General features: G+C 40.3%; 2 gene segments (V, D, J or C); both read right to left on the bottom strand.

Moving 5' to 3' along the window:
* Nucleotides 1-439: 439 nt before the first annotated feature.
* On the bottom strand, nucleotides 440-1075 carry LOC117966427 (immunoglobulin kappa variable 1-39-like). The segment is given in 2 exon segments: nucleotides 440-759; nucleotides 967-1075. Coding segments are annotated over 2 exon segments (372 nt in total).
* A 1550-nt stretch (nucleotides 1076-2625) lies between these two features.
* Nucleotides 2626-3397, bottom strand: LOC131740100 (immunoglobulin kappa variable 1-12-like). The segment is given in 2 exon segments: nucleotides 2626-3055; nucleotides 3255-3397. Coding segments are annotated over 2 exon segments (378 nt in total).
* Between the last annotated feature and the right edge of the window lie 11969 nt (nucleotides 3398-15366).

The raw sequence follows: 15366 nt of genomic DNA, 5'->3' as shown, positions 1-15366 counted from the left end.
TGTTTTAAAAGCCCCCAAAACATGAGAATACAAGAGGACCCAGGATAGATGCCAGTGGGACACTAAGGTTTATGGGCAGTGCATTTGATATGACCAGTGACAAAGTTACAGACTGGGTTCTACCATGTGAGTGTGACCCAAAGCATTGAGAAGAGGATGAATATCCAACTCCAGCACAAGCAGTTCATAGTCCACTGTGTCAAAAGCCTTGGTAAGATCTCAAAAACCATGGTAGGATCAAGCCTGGCAACAGGGTAATCACCCCTATGTGTTTCAGTGTCAGGTTCAGTACTCACTCCTATTATAATAAAATCAAAAGCATACCGGTCTGACAAGCCTGCAGCTCTGCAGCTGGTATCCGCCTCAGCCCCCTGTGGGTTCTGTTTATGAACCAGAGCAGTTCCTGTAGAGCTGAGGGAGGTTTTTGTACGGACATGTATCACTGTGTGAGAGGGGTGCTTCTACCCTGCTGACAGTAGTAATCTCCTGCATCTTCAGCCAGGACACCGCTGATGGTCAGAGTGAAGTCAGTCCCAGATCCACTGCCACTGAAACGAGCTGGGATCCCAGATTGAAGGGTGCTTGCATAATAGATCAGGAGTTTAGGAGCTTCTCCAGGTGTCTGCAGGTACCATGCTAGGAAGCTTGTACTACCAATGCTAACAGAGCTGCTGGCTTTGCAGTTGATAGTGACTCTTTCTCCTGGGAGAGCAGAGAGCGCTGAAGGAGTCTGAGTCATAGTGATCTGCCCACTGGAGACTGAGGAACAAAAAGAAAAAGGTGGAGTCAATCATTTTTAATGTGGAAATGCAATTTATATTCTTATACATGACAATACTTTAAATATAATTACAAAATATAACAAAAGTACAACTCTTACTGATTGGTTGTTTATTAAATCAAAATGAACTGCCCCCAGTAAACAATGCATTGCTGTGTGTTTAAAATCTCCACTTTCACTCTTACCCTGGACAAAGATGATGAGAAGCGTCCCAACCAGGAGAAACAAGGACATCATTTTCTTGTGTGTTTCAGGAGCTCTGAAAGGTCTGAACAGTGATTGAACAATAATGTGTGTCTTCAGTTAAAAGGGTTTGAGCAATGAAGCATGCACAGGTATGCAAAGCACCTTCCTTCATGCAAATCCTGTTAGAAATAGCTATATGAGAGCTGAACCGTGAACTCTGCTGTGAGTCCATATGATTGGGGGGTTAGTGCTGCCAGCACACTAGAATGAGTTGTCCTAATATCTATTTATCTAGAACTTCAAAACACTGAATTAAAAGATGTTAATTGATGCAATGCACATTTTCATATTCACGTTTTAAATATGTGCTTGTATTTAAGAAGCTGCGTTGGAGCTTGTTATTGTGTGTTGTAAGTTTATGTTGTCAGTAGTTTATGTTGTCACTGTGTGCTCTGTTGGTAACCTACCCCCTACTCTCCTGGTGTCTCCTGTGATCCCCATTGCTGGAATTAGAGCTTGCTATATTGTAACTGTTACCCTGCCCGCATTCTTGCATTTTCACAGCTTTTCTTTGAATTGTTTCTTGATTTGAATATTGTGATCTATAATGATTCTTAGACTGCTGCTAGTCTACTCTGCACAGCTTGTTCTGCTGCTAATTCCTGCATAGCTAACTAAAGTTGAACATGTCTAATGTAATGGAAAGTGTAATCTTGGTGCTATTAAAAGCATTGGCGTGAAAGCCTCTGCTTGTTTTGTTCATCACTAGTCTGTAGCTTGTAGAGCTGTGTTAAATTGTTCACTTGAGTTGGCATTGGAATTACAAGTAGAGGGAGGTTCTCTCCCTGGCTTGTGTGATTTGCACATTTCATGTGGTTTGAAAGTTGTGTTTTCTTCATGGTCCACTCTTTCACTCTTCTGTAATTGATGCAATTTCTAGTCTTCCCCTTGAGGTCCCAGTTTATTTAGCAGATACATTTGTACTTGATTATCTATGACTGTGATCAGATATGTGTCTAGATTGTGACTCTTGACTATTATGCATTGTGACTAGTGATAGCAGGTCTATTAGGTGATAATCCAGTTGATGGTAACTGTGATAATCCAGTTGATGGTAAACAAGTGAAACAGTACTCTGTGATTAAATCAAGATGACTAATGATCAAAAGATTAGTGATTGTAAATGGGAAGTGCAACATTAAATCATTCCATTGTCTCAGTGTTTTAATACAATATAATGTGCTCCTTTATGACTGTCTCCTGCCACATTATTATTGATCCCACACTCTCTCCAGACTCCTCTGCCTCAATAGAAGAACCTGTGCAGGTGATGAACAAAGGAAGGGGTAATAAACATAATAATAGGCAAAGCTGCTACATTGTGGAATGCTCTGCCGCCTTCTGTCAGGGAAGAACACCCTGGCACTGTGAGTGTCCAGCGCACCTTGTGGGAGCTGCAATCACTCCCAGGTATTTCAGAGTCGTGTTGAACTCTCACTCATATTGGAACAAAGGGTGTTTATTACTTATATGTTAATAATAGACTGGGGAGCAGGTTTAGCATGTATGGTCTGTAATGGTGATTTTAAATATGCAAGCGTCTAATTTAAAAATAAATACCCATAACTCTTCCTGGGTGTCATGGTTTTAAGAAGTTATTATTTTCTTTTCCACTCCTTGAGCAACTGTCACTGCCTTCTCCCTCAGCACCTGCAGTAGGTCCAGCTGCAGCAGTGCAGTCGCTGTGCAGTCAAGCTGAGGGAGGTTTTTGTACAGACATGTATCACTGTGTGAGAGGGAAGCTGCTACCCTGCTGACAGTAGTAATCTCCTGCATCTTCAGCCTGGACACCGCTGATGGTCAAAGTGTAGTCAGTCCCAGATCCACTGCCACTGAAACGAGCTGGGATCCCAGATTGAAGGGTGCTTGCAGCATAGATCAGGAGTTTAGGAGCTTCTCCAGGTGTCTGCAGGTACCAGGCTAGGGAGCTATAGACACTGCTGCTGGCTTTGCAGTTGATAGTGACAGTATCTCCAGGGACAACAGATTTAGCTGATGGAGACTGAGTCAAAGTCTGTCCACTGGAATCTAAAAGAGCAATTCAAATAATACAATTCTGTAATTACGCTTATTTCAAAATAGTATAAAAAGCATTTCAGAATACATTTAAAAACGTATATTTTACATTAAATGAAGTTGGTTGTTTACTATTTAGAGCTTCTTTGAAAATCCACATTAATTACCCCCTTTCTTTATAAAGTAGCCCTTTTAGTAAATGATCTCTTACCGTGAGTGAAGATTATCAGCGAGCAGATGAAGTGAATTATAAAACTCATTGTTGTTTCAGATTGTGTTGACATGAAGGGCAGCTCTCAATCATGAAGTGTTAAACTCACAGGGCTATAAACACTCCCAGAGCACTGAAGCATGTGCTGCCAATGCAAAGTGTCTTCTCTATGCAAATTGTCTTCCTTGGGACAGCGGGCACTCGCACACTCATACACACAAGGTAAAGAATGCTGCTGTAATGGCTCCCTCTAGTGAGGGGGATAGGAATTGCACGGATCTCTTTCACTTGTTCAGTTATAGCCTCTTGAGGCCCCCTGTGCTGAATATACAGGCACTCACACACTCTTACACACAAGGTAAAGAATGCTGCTGTAATGGCTCCCTCTAGTGAGGAGGATAAGAATTGCACTGGGATCTCTTTCACTTGTTCTATCCTCTTGAGAGCCCCCCTGTCAGTGGTGACTCCAGGATTCTGGAAGAGGAGAGGTGAAGAGGTGGCAGACAGGTGGGCTTAGGGGCACAGGTTTTCAGGGAAGATCAATTAAGAAGCTCTATGAAAGGACCGTAGGAGTATTTTTGCTGTGGAATGTTTTCATGCATTTTTGTTTTAGTTCACTGAAAATGACCACTGTGACCTGCAATGTAATAGTCTATACTCACTGCAGATACATTGCATTCAGGAGATACCAATTGTTACCATATCCTAATTTACCCTACACAACACACACACACCCAGGGAGAATGTCACACACACACATCATATTATGAAAGAAACAGGTACAAAATACCTAGCCTGGATGTAGACTTGACTAAAAAAAAGAATCTATATGATTCATAGGTCTATTACTTAATTTAATGTATTAATCTAATGCTAGTGCAATAAGGTAAACTTTTATAATAGTTTCACCTTCCAGATAACAGACAACAAAAACTTCTCCAAATGTACAGCAGGCTCAATTAGAACATTATCCATCCATGCCTTTGTTTTAAACTTGAAATCAAGGGTCATTCCACATGCTCAAGAATGGACACTCTATAGCTCTTTATTACCCACGTGTGTGTGTGTTTGTTCTACAAGGTTCTTTATCGGCTCAGCGGCACATGTTTTGCATTGAGCTATATGACACCTACTCTGCAAAAAATGAAGCTGCTTGGGGCCTGTATTTTAACATGAAATTCTTCATCTTTGTTTACGTGTTACAATGCAAGTACAACACCGTGGAAGAGCTTGCAAGCTCACAACACGGGAAATTAAAATAGGAAATACATTAATAAAAAACCCATAACATAGAACAGCTTTGTTTAATATTACAGGCACCTTACAGGCTTTCTGTACTAGCAGGTGCTTCCAGTTTGCTTGCTTTCTCACTCGCGTGCTCACGCTTCAACAAAACTACTTACTCTTGAGAAGCTTTGAAATGTTCTTAGAACATAAGAACATAAGAAAGTTTACAAACGAGAGGATGCCATTCAGCCCATCTTGCTCGTTTGGTTGTTAGTAGCTTATTGATCCCAGAATCTCATCAAGCAGCTTCTTGAAGGATCCCAGTGTGTCAGCTTCAACAACATTACTGGGGAGTTGGTTCCAGACCCTCACAATTCTCTGTATAAAAAAGTGCCTCCTATTTTCTGTTCTGAATGGCCCTATATCTAATCTCCATTTGTGACCCCTGGTCCTTGTTTCTTTTTTCAGGTCAAAGAAATCCCCTGGGTCGACATTGTCTATACCTTTTAGGATTTAGAATGTTTGAATCAGATCACCGCGTAGTCTTCTTTCTTCAAGACTGAATAGATTCAATTATTTTAGCCTGTCTGCATACGACATGCCTTTTAAACCCAGGATAATTCTGGTTGCTCTTCTTTGCACTCTTTCTAGAGGGAGGCAGGAAGGGAGGGAGGCACACACATTTTGCCCTGGGTGAGGGCGTCTTCTAATAAATAAATAATAATAATAATAATAATAATAATAATAATAATAATAATAATAATAATAATAATAATAATAATAATTTCAGGGGTGGCACCTGCAATCCTCACCTCCCCCTGCCGTCACCACTGCTCCCTGTGCATCCTCAGATCAGAGTGACCGATTGGGGATGTATGGTGTTAAAAGATCTTTAAGGTAAGGTGCAGCAAGACAATTTAGAGCCTTATAGGTTATTAATGACACCTTCAAATCCATCCTAAATCATACAGGAAGCCAGTGTAGAGATGCCAGCACAGGAGTGATATGATCTCGTCTCTTAGACCCTGTTCACACTAGTGGGCTGGCGCAGGGACGCATCAGGAGCCACCTCAGGGCTGACACATATTTAGGTCTGCAATCCTATTCACTTTTGCAGTTTAAGGTACCTTTGCGCGTTCACATGCGGCAAATTCCTTGTTGGGAAGGATTAACAACAAACCTAAACATGTGACACAAACACAGGAATGTACACAGGAAGTGGATACTTTGATGGGAAGTAAACATAAACAAAGATGGACACATACAGCACGATTGTCAAAAGTGGCAAAATAAGAACAGGGTCTCTAAGTGATTTCTAAAAGCTGATTTGGGTCACTAAGTAGATGACTTTCAAAGGGCTAGGATGAAATGAGTCTGGTATTCGCTTGCTGACGCTTTAACAATATAAATGAAGTGATGTGGTTCCATTAATCAGGCTTTAAAAATCATTTTGTGGCCTACTTCTTATCTTGCAACGTTGTTAAAGCTCTCCCAATTTCATAAAACCAGACAAAGGGTTTATTTGCGTATGTTGATGTCGGTTTATGAAGGAAGAAACAATCGTGTTAGATATTTAGATGCAGATAATTAAGTAATACCCCAAACATAAAAGCCGAAGGTGGTTGAATGCTTGTTACGACTCTGATTTACGGCTTGCTAAATGACAAATTATTATTATTTGTTTATTTAGCAGACGCCTTTATCCAAGGCGACTTACAGAGACTAGGGTGTGTGAACTGTGCATCAGCTGCAAAGTCACGTACAATTACGTCTCACCCGAAAGACGGAACACAAGGAGGTTAAGTGATTTGCTCAGGATCACACAATGAGTCAGTGACTGAGGTGGGATTTGAACTGGGGACCTCCTGGTTACAAGCCCCTTTCTTTAACCACTGGACCACACAGCCTCCCTAAATTATAGTATGATTATTATTTATTACTATTTGTCAGATAAAAGGCATATACGGAAATAATGTGACACTAAAAATATATTCATACTTTCATGGAATGACAGCCTGCACTCTGAATGGAAGAGCTCCCAGGATATACAGTAATCCTTGGTTTGTAGCAGTACTGTCTGTCCATCAGCTCAAACACTGAATAATGCTGACAATCTTAATCATTAATCATAAATATTTGACAGAAAATGGTGATGCCTTAGTTGATAAACATAGGGAACGCATTGATGGAAATGTCCAGTGAGATTTTTGACGCGTCTCCCGATGGCTTGCACCTCCCAGTTCTGTCTATTTTCTTTTCTCTTTATGATTTCAAAATGAATAAACTTGGCTTGTTTTGTGCTGATGTCATGTTCATACTTTCTGTAGATACTATTTCCGTCCGCACATCGATTGCCCAAATGTTCGCAAAGTACCAGCTAACTTGGTAAAATGTGGCTTTGACTTGCACAGATTCTGCTTCATCATACATGCCAGGGACATTATTAATCAGAAACCAGAACTGCTACACATCATATTCCACATGTGAAGGTTTTCATGATATGAAAAGGCGACCCTAAGTCTGCCTTGCGTTCATATATATGTAAAGGTCGGCTCTTGAACTGCAATTGCAGGCCCAGGGCCACATCAAAATGGCCGGCCCTGGGCTGCCTTTTCTTTTTTGGAGCGTTCACATATGAGAAAAGGCAGCCTTAAATCACAGCTGTGAATGGGGTCTTAGTTAAAAGTCTTGCAACAGCATTTTGCAAGACAATATATCACATTACTAACAATACCAAATGAAAGACTATTACAATATCAATCCTTGACCATATAAAAGCATGCATTAATCACTCAGCATCCTGTCTGGAAAAAATACCTCTCAAAATGATGCGTTTCCCAAGGGACTGTGTAAAAGTACTCAGTGTATGTATTTGCTATCTGCAATGTGAGAGATGCGTTTCCCAAGGGACTGTATAAAAGTATTCAGTGTATGTATTTGCTATCTGCAATGTGAGTGATGCGTTTCCCAAGGGACTGTGTAAAAGTATTCAGTGTATGTATTTGCTATCTGCAATGTGAGTGATGCGTATCCCAAGGGACTGTGTAAAAGTATTCAGTGTATGTATTTGCTATCTGCAATGTGAGTGAAGCGTTTCCCAAGGGACTGTGTAAAAGTATTCAGTGTATGTATTTGCTATCTGCAATGTGAGTGAAGCGTTTCCCAAGGGACTGTGTAAAAGTATTCAGTGTATGTATTTGCTATCTGCAATGTGAGTGATGCGTTTCCCAAGGGACTGTGTAAAAGTATTCAGTGTATGTATTTGCTATCTGCAATGTGAGTGATGCGTTTCCCAAGGGACTGTGTAAAAGTATTCAGTGTATGTATTTGCTATCTGCAATGTGAGTGAAGCGTTTCCCAAGGGAATGTGTAAAAGTATTCAGTGTATGTATTTGCTATCTGCAATGTGAGTGATGCGTTTCCCAAGGGACTGTGTAAAAGTATTCAGTGTATGTATTTGCTATCTGCAATGTGAGTGATGCGTTTCCCAAGGGACTGTGTAAAAGTATTCAGTGTATGTATTTGCTATCTGCAATGTGAGTGATGCGTTTCCCAAGGGAATGTGTAAAAGTATTCAGTGTATGTATTTGCTATCTGCAATGTGAGTGATGTGTTTCCCAAGGGACTGTGTAAAAGTATTCAGTGTATGTATTTGCTATCTGCAATGTGAGTGATGCGTTTCCCAAGGGACTGTGTAAAAGTATTCAGTGTATGTATTTGCTATCTGCAATGTGAGTGAAGCGTTTCCCAAGGGACTGTGTAAAAGTATTCAGTGTATGTATTTGCTATCTGCAATGTGAGTGATGCGTTTCCCAAGGGACTGTGTAAAAGTATTCAGTGTATGTATTTGCTATCTGCAATGTGAGTGAAGCGTTTCCCAAGGGACTGTGTAAAAGTATTCAGTGTATGTATTTGCTATCTGCAATGTGAGTGATGCGTTTCCCAAGGGACTGTGTAAAAGTATTCAGTGTATGTATTTGCTATCTGCAATGTGAGTGATGCGTTTCCCAAGGGACTGTGTAAAAATATTCAGTGTATGTATTTGCTATCTGCTATGTGAGTGATGCGTTTCCCAAGGGACTGTGTAAAAGTATTCAGTGTATGTATTTGCTATCTGCAATGTGAGTGATGCGTTTCCCAAGGGACTGTGTAAAAGTATTCAGTGTATGTATTTGCTATCTGCAATGTGAGTGAAGCGTTTCCCAAGGGACTGTGTAAAAGTATTCAGTGTATGTATTTGCTATCTGCAATGTGAGTGATGCGTTTCCCAAGGGACTGTGTAAAAGTATTCAGTGTATGTATTTGCTATCTGCAATGTGAGTGATGCGTTTCCCAAGGGACTGTGTAAAAGTATTCAGTGTATGTATTTGCTATCTGCAATGTGAGTGAAGCGTTTCCCAAGGGACTGTGTAAAAGTATTCAGTGTATGTATTTGCTATCTGCAATGTGAGTGAAGCGTTTCCCAAGGGACTGTGTAAAAGTATTCAGTGTATGTATTTGCTATCTGCAATGTGAGTGATGCGTTTCCCAAGGGACTGTGTAAAAGTATTCAGTGTATGTATTTGCTATCTGCAATGTGAGTGATGCGTTTCTCAAGGGACTGTGTAAAAGTATTCAGTGTATGTATTTGCTATCTGCAATGTGAGTGATGCGTTTCCCAAGGGACTGTGTAAAAGTATTCAGTGTATGTATTTGCTATCTGCAATGTGAGTGATGCGTTTCCCAAGGGACTGTGTAAAAGTATTCAGTGTATGTATTTGCTATCTGCAATGTGAGTGAAGCGTTTCCCAAGGGACTGTGTAAAAGTATTCAGTGTATGTATTTGCTATCTGCAATGTGAGTGATGCGTTTCCCAAGGGACTGTGTAAAAGTATTCAGTGTATGTATTTGCTATCTGCAATGTGAGTGATGCGTTTCCCAAGGGACTGTGTAAAAGTATTCAGTGTATGTATTTGCTATCTGCAATGTGAGTGATGCGTTTCCCAAGGGACTGTGTAAAAGTATTCAGTGTATGTATTTGCTATCTGCAATGTGAGTGATGCGTTTCCCAAGGGACTGTGTAAAAGTATTCAGTGTATGTATTTGCTATCTGCAATGTGAGTGATGCGTTTCCCAAGGGACTGTGTAAAAGTATTCAGTGTATGTATTTGCTATCTGCAATGTGAGTGATGCGTTTCCCAAGGGACTGTGTAAAAGTATTCAGTGTATGTATTTGCTATCTGCAATGTGAGTGAAGCGTTTCCCAAGGGACTGTGTAAAAGTATTCAGTGTATGGATTTGCTATCTGCAATGTGAGTGATGCGTTTCCTAAGGGACTGTGTAAAAGTTTTCAGTGTATGTATTTGCTATCTGCAATGTGAGTGATGCGTTTCCCAAGGGACTGTGTAAAAGTATTCAGTGTATGTATTTGCTATCTGCAATGTGAGTGATGCGTTTCCCAAGGGACTGTGTAAAAGTATTCAGTGTATGTATTTGCTATCTGCAATGTGAGTGATGCGTTTCCCAAGGGACTGTGTAAAAGTATTCAGTGTATGTATTTGCTATCTGCAATGTGAGTGATGCGTTTCCCAAGGGACTGTGTAAAAGTATTCAGTGTATGTATTTGCTATCTGCAATGTGAGTGATGCGTTTCCCAAGGGACTGTGTAAAAGTATTCAGTGTATGTATTTGCTATCTGCAATGTGAGTGATGCGTTTCCCAAGGGACTGTGTAAAAGTATTCAGTGTATGTATTTGCTATCTGCAATGTGAGTGATGCGTTTCCCAAGGGACTGTGTAAAAGTATTCAGTGTATGTATTTGCTATCTGCAATGTGAGAGATGCGTTTCCCAAGGGACTGTGTAAAAGTATTCAGTGTATGTATTTGCTATCTGCAATGTGAGTGATGCGTTTCCCAAGGGACTGTGTAAAAGTATTCAGTGTATGTATTTGCTATCTGCAATGTGAGTGATGCGTTTCCCAAGGGACTGTGTAAAAGTATTCAGTGTATGTATTTGCTATCTGCAATGTGAGTGAAGCGTTTCCCAAGGGACTGTGTAAAAGTATTCAGTGTATGTATTTGCTATCTGCAATGTGAGTGATGCCTTTCCCAAGGGACTGTTTAAAAGTATTCAGTGTATGTATTTGCTATCTGCAATGTGAGTGTTGCGTTTCCCAAGGGACTGTGTAAAAGTATTCAGTGTATGTATTTGCTATCTGCAATGTGAGTGATGTGTTTCCCAAGGGACTGTGTAAAAGTATTCAGTGTATGTATTTGCTATCTGCAATGTGAGTGATGCGTTTCACAAGGGACTGTGCAAAAGTATTCAGTGTATGTATTTGCTATCTGCAATGTGAGTGATGCGTTTCCCAAGGGACTGTGTAAAAGTATTCAGTATATGTATTTGCTATCTGCAATGTGAGTGATGCGTTTCCCAAGGGACTGTGTAAAAGTATTCAGTGTATGTATTTGCTATCTGCAATGTGAGTGAAGCGTTTCACAAGGGACTGTGTAAAAGTATTCAGTGTATGTATTTGCTATCTGCAATGTGAGTGAAGCGTTTCCCAAGGGACTGTGTAAAAGTATTCAGTGTATGTATTTGCTATCTGCAATGTGAGTGATGCGTTTCCCAAGGGACTGTGTAAAAGTATTCAGTGTATGTATTTGCTATCTGCAATGTGAGTGATGCGTTTCCCAAGGGACTGTGTAAAAGTATTCAGTGTATGTATTTGCTATCTGCAATGTGAGTGATGCGTTTCCCAAGGGACTGTGTAAAAGTATTCAGTGTATGTATTTGCTATCTGCAATGTGAGTGATGCGTTTCCCAAGGGACTGTGTAAAAGTATTCAGTGTATGTATTTGCTATCTGCAATGTGAGTGAAGCGTTTCCCAAGGGACTGTGTAAAAGTATTCAGTGTATGTATTTGCTATCTGCAATGTGAGTGATGCGTTTCCCAAGGGACTGTGTAAAAGTATTCAGTGTATGTATTTGCTATCTGCAATGTGAGTGATGCGTTTCCCAAGGGACTGTGTAAAAGTATTCAGTGTATGTATTTGCTATCTGCAATGTGAGTGATGCGTTTCCCAAGGGACTGTGTAAAAGTATTCAGTGTATGTATTTGCTATCTGCAATGTGAGTGATGCGTTTCCCAAGGGACTGTGTAAAAGTATTCAGTGTATGTATTTGCTATCTGCAATGTGAGTGATGCGTTTCCCAAGGGACTGTGTAAAAGTATTCAGTGTATGTATTTGCTATCTGCAATGTGAGTGATGCGTTTCCCAAGGGACTGTGTAAAAGTATTCAGTGTATGTATTTGCTATCTGCAATGTGAGTGATGCGTTTCCCAAGGGACTGTGTAAAAGTATTCAGTGTATGTATTTGCTATCTGCAATGTGAGTGATGCGTTTCTCAAGGGACTGTGTAAAAGTATTCAGTGTATGTATTTGCTATCTGCAATGTGAGTGATGCGTTTCCCAAGGGACTGTGTAAAAGTATTCAGTGTATGTATTTGCTATCTGCAATGTGAGTGATGCGTTTCCCAAGGGACTGTGTAAAAGTATTCAGTGTATGTATTTGCTATCTGCAATGTGAGTGATGCGTTTCCCAAGGGACTGTGTAAAAGTATTCAGTGTATGTATTTGCTATCTGCAATGTGAGTGATGCGTTTCTCAAGGGACTGTGTAAAAGTATTCAGTGTATGTATTTGCTATCTGCAATGTGAGTGATGCGTTTCCCAAGGGACTGTGTAAAAGTATTCAGTGTATGTATTTGCTATCTGCAATGTGAGTGATGCGTTTCCCAAGGGACTGTGTAAAAGTATTCAGTGTATGTATTTGCTATCTGCAATGTGAGTGATGCGTTTCCCAAGGGACTGTGTAAAAGTATTCAGTGTATGTATTTGCTATCTGCAATGTGAGTGAAGCGTTTCCCAAGGGACTGTGTAAAAGTATTCAGTGTATGTATTTGCTATCTGCAATGTGAGTGATGCGTTTCCCAAGGGACTGTGTAAAAGTATTCAGTGTATGTATTTGCTATCTGCAATGTGAGTGATGCGTTTCCCAAGGGACTGTGTAAAAGTATTCAGTGTATGTATTTGCTATCTGCAATGTGAGTGATGCGTTTCCCCAGGGACTGTGTAAAAGTATTCAGTGTATGTATTTGCTATCTGCAATGTGAGTGATGCGTTTCCCAAGGGACTGTGTAAAAGTATTCAGTGTATGTATTTGCTATCTGCAATGTGAGTGATGCGTTTCCCAAGGGACTGTGTAAAAGTATTCAGTGTATGTATTTGCTATCTGCAATGTGAGTGATGCGTTTCCCAAGGGACTGTGTAAAAGTATTCAGTGTATGTATTTGCTATCTGCAATGTGAGTGAAGCGTTTCCCAAGGGACTGTGTAAAAGTATTCAGTGTATGTATTTGCTATCTGCAATGTGAGTGATGCGTTTCCCAAGGGACTGTGTAAAAGTATTCAGTGTATGTATTTGCTATCTGCACATTGAGTGATGTGTTTCCCAAGGGACTGTGTAAAAGTATTCAGTGTATGTATTTGTTATCTGCAATGTGAGTGATGCGTTTCCCAAGGGACTGTGTAAAAGTATTCAGTGTATGTATTTGCTATCTGCAATGTGAGTGAAGCGTTTCCCAAGGGACTGTGTAAAAGTATTCAGTGTATGTATTTGCTATCTGCAATGTGAGTGATGCGTTTCCCAAGGGACTGTGTAAAAGTATTCAGTGTATGTATTTGCTATCTGCAATGTGAGTGATGCGTTTCCCAAGGGACTGTGTAAAAGTATTCAGTGTATGTATTTGCTATCTGCAATGTGAGTGATGCGTTTCCCAAGGGACTGTGTAAAAGTATTCAGTGTATGTATTTGCTATCTGCAATGTGAGTGAAGCGTTTCCCAAGGGACTGTGTAAAAGTATTCAGTGTATGTATTTGCTATCTGCAATGTGAGTGAAGCGTTTCCCAAGGGACTGTGTAAAAGTATTCAGTGTATGTATTTGCTATCTGCAATGTGAGTGATGCGTTTCACAAGGGACTGTGTAAAAGTATTCAGTGTATGTATTTGCTATCTGCAATGTGAGTGATGCGTTTCCCAAGGGACTGTGTAAAAGTATTCAGTGTATGTATTTGCTATCTGCAATGTGAGTGAAGCGTTTCCCAAGGGACTGTGTAAAAGTATTCAGTGTATGTATTTGCTATCTGCAATGTGAGTGATGCGTTTCCCAAGGGACTGTGTAAAAGTATTCAGTGTATGTATTTGCTATCTGCAATGTGAGTGATGCGTTTCCCAAGGGACTGTGTAAAAGTATTCAGTGTATGTATTTGCTATCTGCAATGTGAGTGATGCGTTTCCCAAGGGACTGTGTAAAAGTATTCAGTGTATGTATTTGCTATCTGCAATGTGAGTGAAGCGTTTCCCAAGGGACTGTGTAAAAGTATTCAGTGTATGTATTTGCTATCTGCAATGTGAGTGAAGCGTTTCCCAAGGGACTGTGTAAAAGTATTCAGTGTATGTATTTGCTATCTGCAATGTGAGTGATGCGTTTCCCAAGGGACTGTGTAAAAGTATTCAGTGTATGTATTTGCTATCTGCAATGTGAGTGATGCGTTTCCCAAGGGACTGTGTAAAAGTATTCAGTGTATGTATTTGCTATCTGCAATGTGAGTGATGCGTTTCCCAAGGGACTGTGTAAAAGTATTCAGTGTATGTATTTGCTATCTGCAATGTGAGTGATGCGTTTCCCAAGGGACTGTGTAAAAGTATTCAGTGTATGTATTTGCTATCTGCAATGTGAGTGATGCGTTTCCCAAGGGACTGTGTAAAAGTATTCAGTGTATGTATTTGCTATCTGCAATGTGAGTGATGCGTTTCCCAAGGGACTGTGTAAAAGTATTCAGTGTATGTATTTGCTATCTGCAATGTGAGTGATGCGTTTCCCAAGGGACTGTGTAAAAGTATTCAGTGTATGTATTTGCTATCTGCAATGTGAGTGATGCGTTTCTCAAGGGACTGTGTAAAAGTATTCAGTGTATGTATTTGCTATCTGCAATGTGAGTGATGCGTTTCCCAAGGGACTGTGTAAAAGTATTCAGTGTATGTATTTGCTATCTGCAATGTGAGTGATGCGTTTCCCAAGGGACTGTGTAAAAGTATTCAGTGTATGTATTTGCTATCTGCAATGTGAGTGATGCGTTTCCCAAGGGACTGTGTAAAAGTATTCAGTGTATGTATTTGCTATCTGCAATGTGAGTGATGCGTTTCCCAAGGGACTGTGTAAAAGTATTCAGTGTATGTATTTGCTATCTGCAATGTGAGTGAAGCGTTTCCCAAGGGACTGTGTAAAAGTATTCAGTGTATGTATTTGCTATCTGCAATGTGAGTGATGCGTTTCCCAAGGGACTGTGTAAAAGTATTCAGTGTATGTATTTGCTATCTGCAATGTGAGTGAAGCGTTTCCCAAGGGACTGTGTAAAAGTATTCAGTGTATGTATTTGCTATCTGCAATGTGAGTGAAGCGTTTCCCAAGGGACTGTGTAAAAGTATTCAGTGTATGTATTTGCTATCTGCAATGTGAGTGATGCGTTTCCCAAGGGACTGTGTAAAAGTATTCAGTGTATGTATTTGCTATCTGCAATGTGAGTGATGCGTTTCCCAAGGGACTGTGTAAAAGTATTCAGTATATGTATTTGCTATCTGCAGTGTGAGTGAAGCGTTTCCCAAGGGACTGTGTAAAAGTATTCAGTGTATGTATTTGCTATCTGCAATGTGAGTGATGCGTTTCCCAAGGGACTGTGTAAAAGTATTCAGTGTATGTATTTGCTAACTGCAATGTGAGTGATGCGTTTCCCAAGGGACTGTGTAAAAGTATTCAGTGTATGTATTTGCTATCTGCAATGTGA

Source organism: Acipenser ruthenus, chromosome 1, assembly GCF_902713425.1.
Source record: "Acipenser ruthenus chromosome 1, fAciRut3.2 maternal haplotype, whole genome shotgun sequence".
Classification (NCBI taxonomy): domain Eukaryota; kingdom Metazoa; phylum Chordata; class Actinopteri; order Acipenseriformes; family Acipenseridae; genus Acipenser; species Acipenser ruthenus.
Note: the sequence above shows the minus strand (reverse complement) of the source record. Positions and strands in the feature narration are given on the sequence as shown.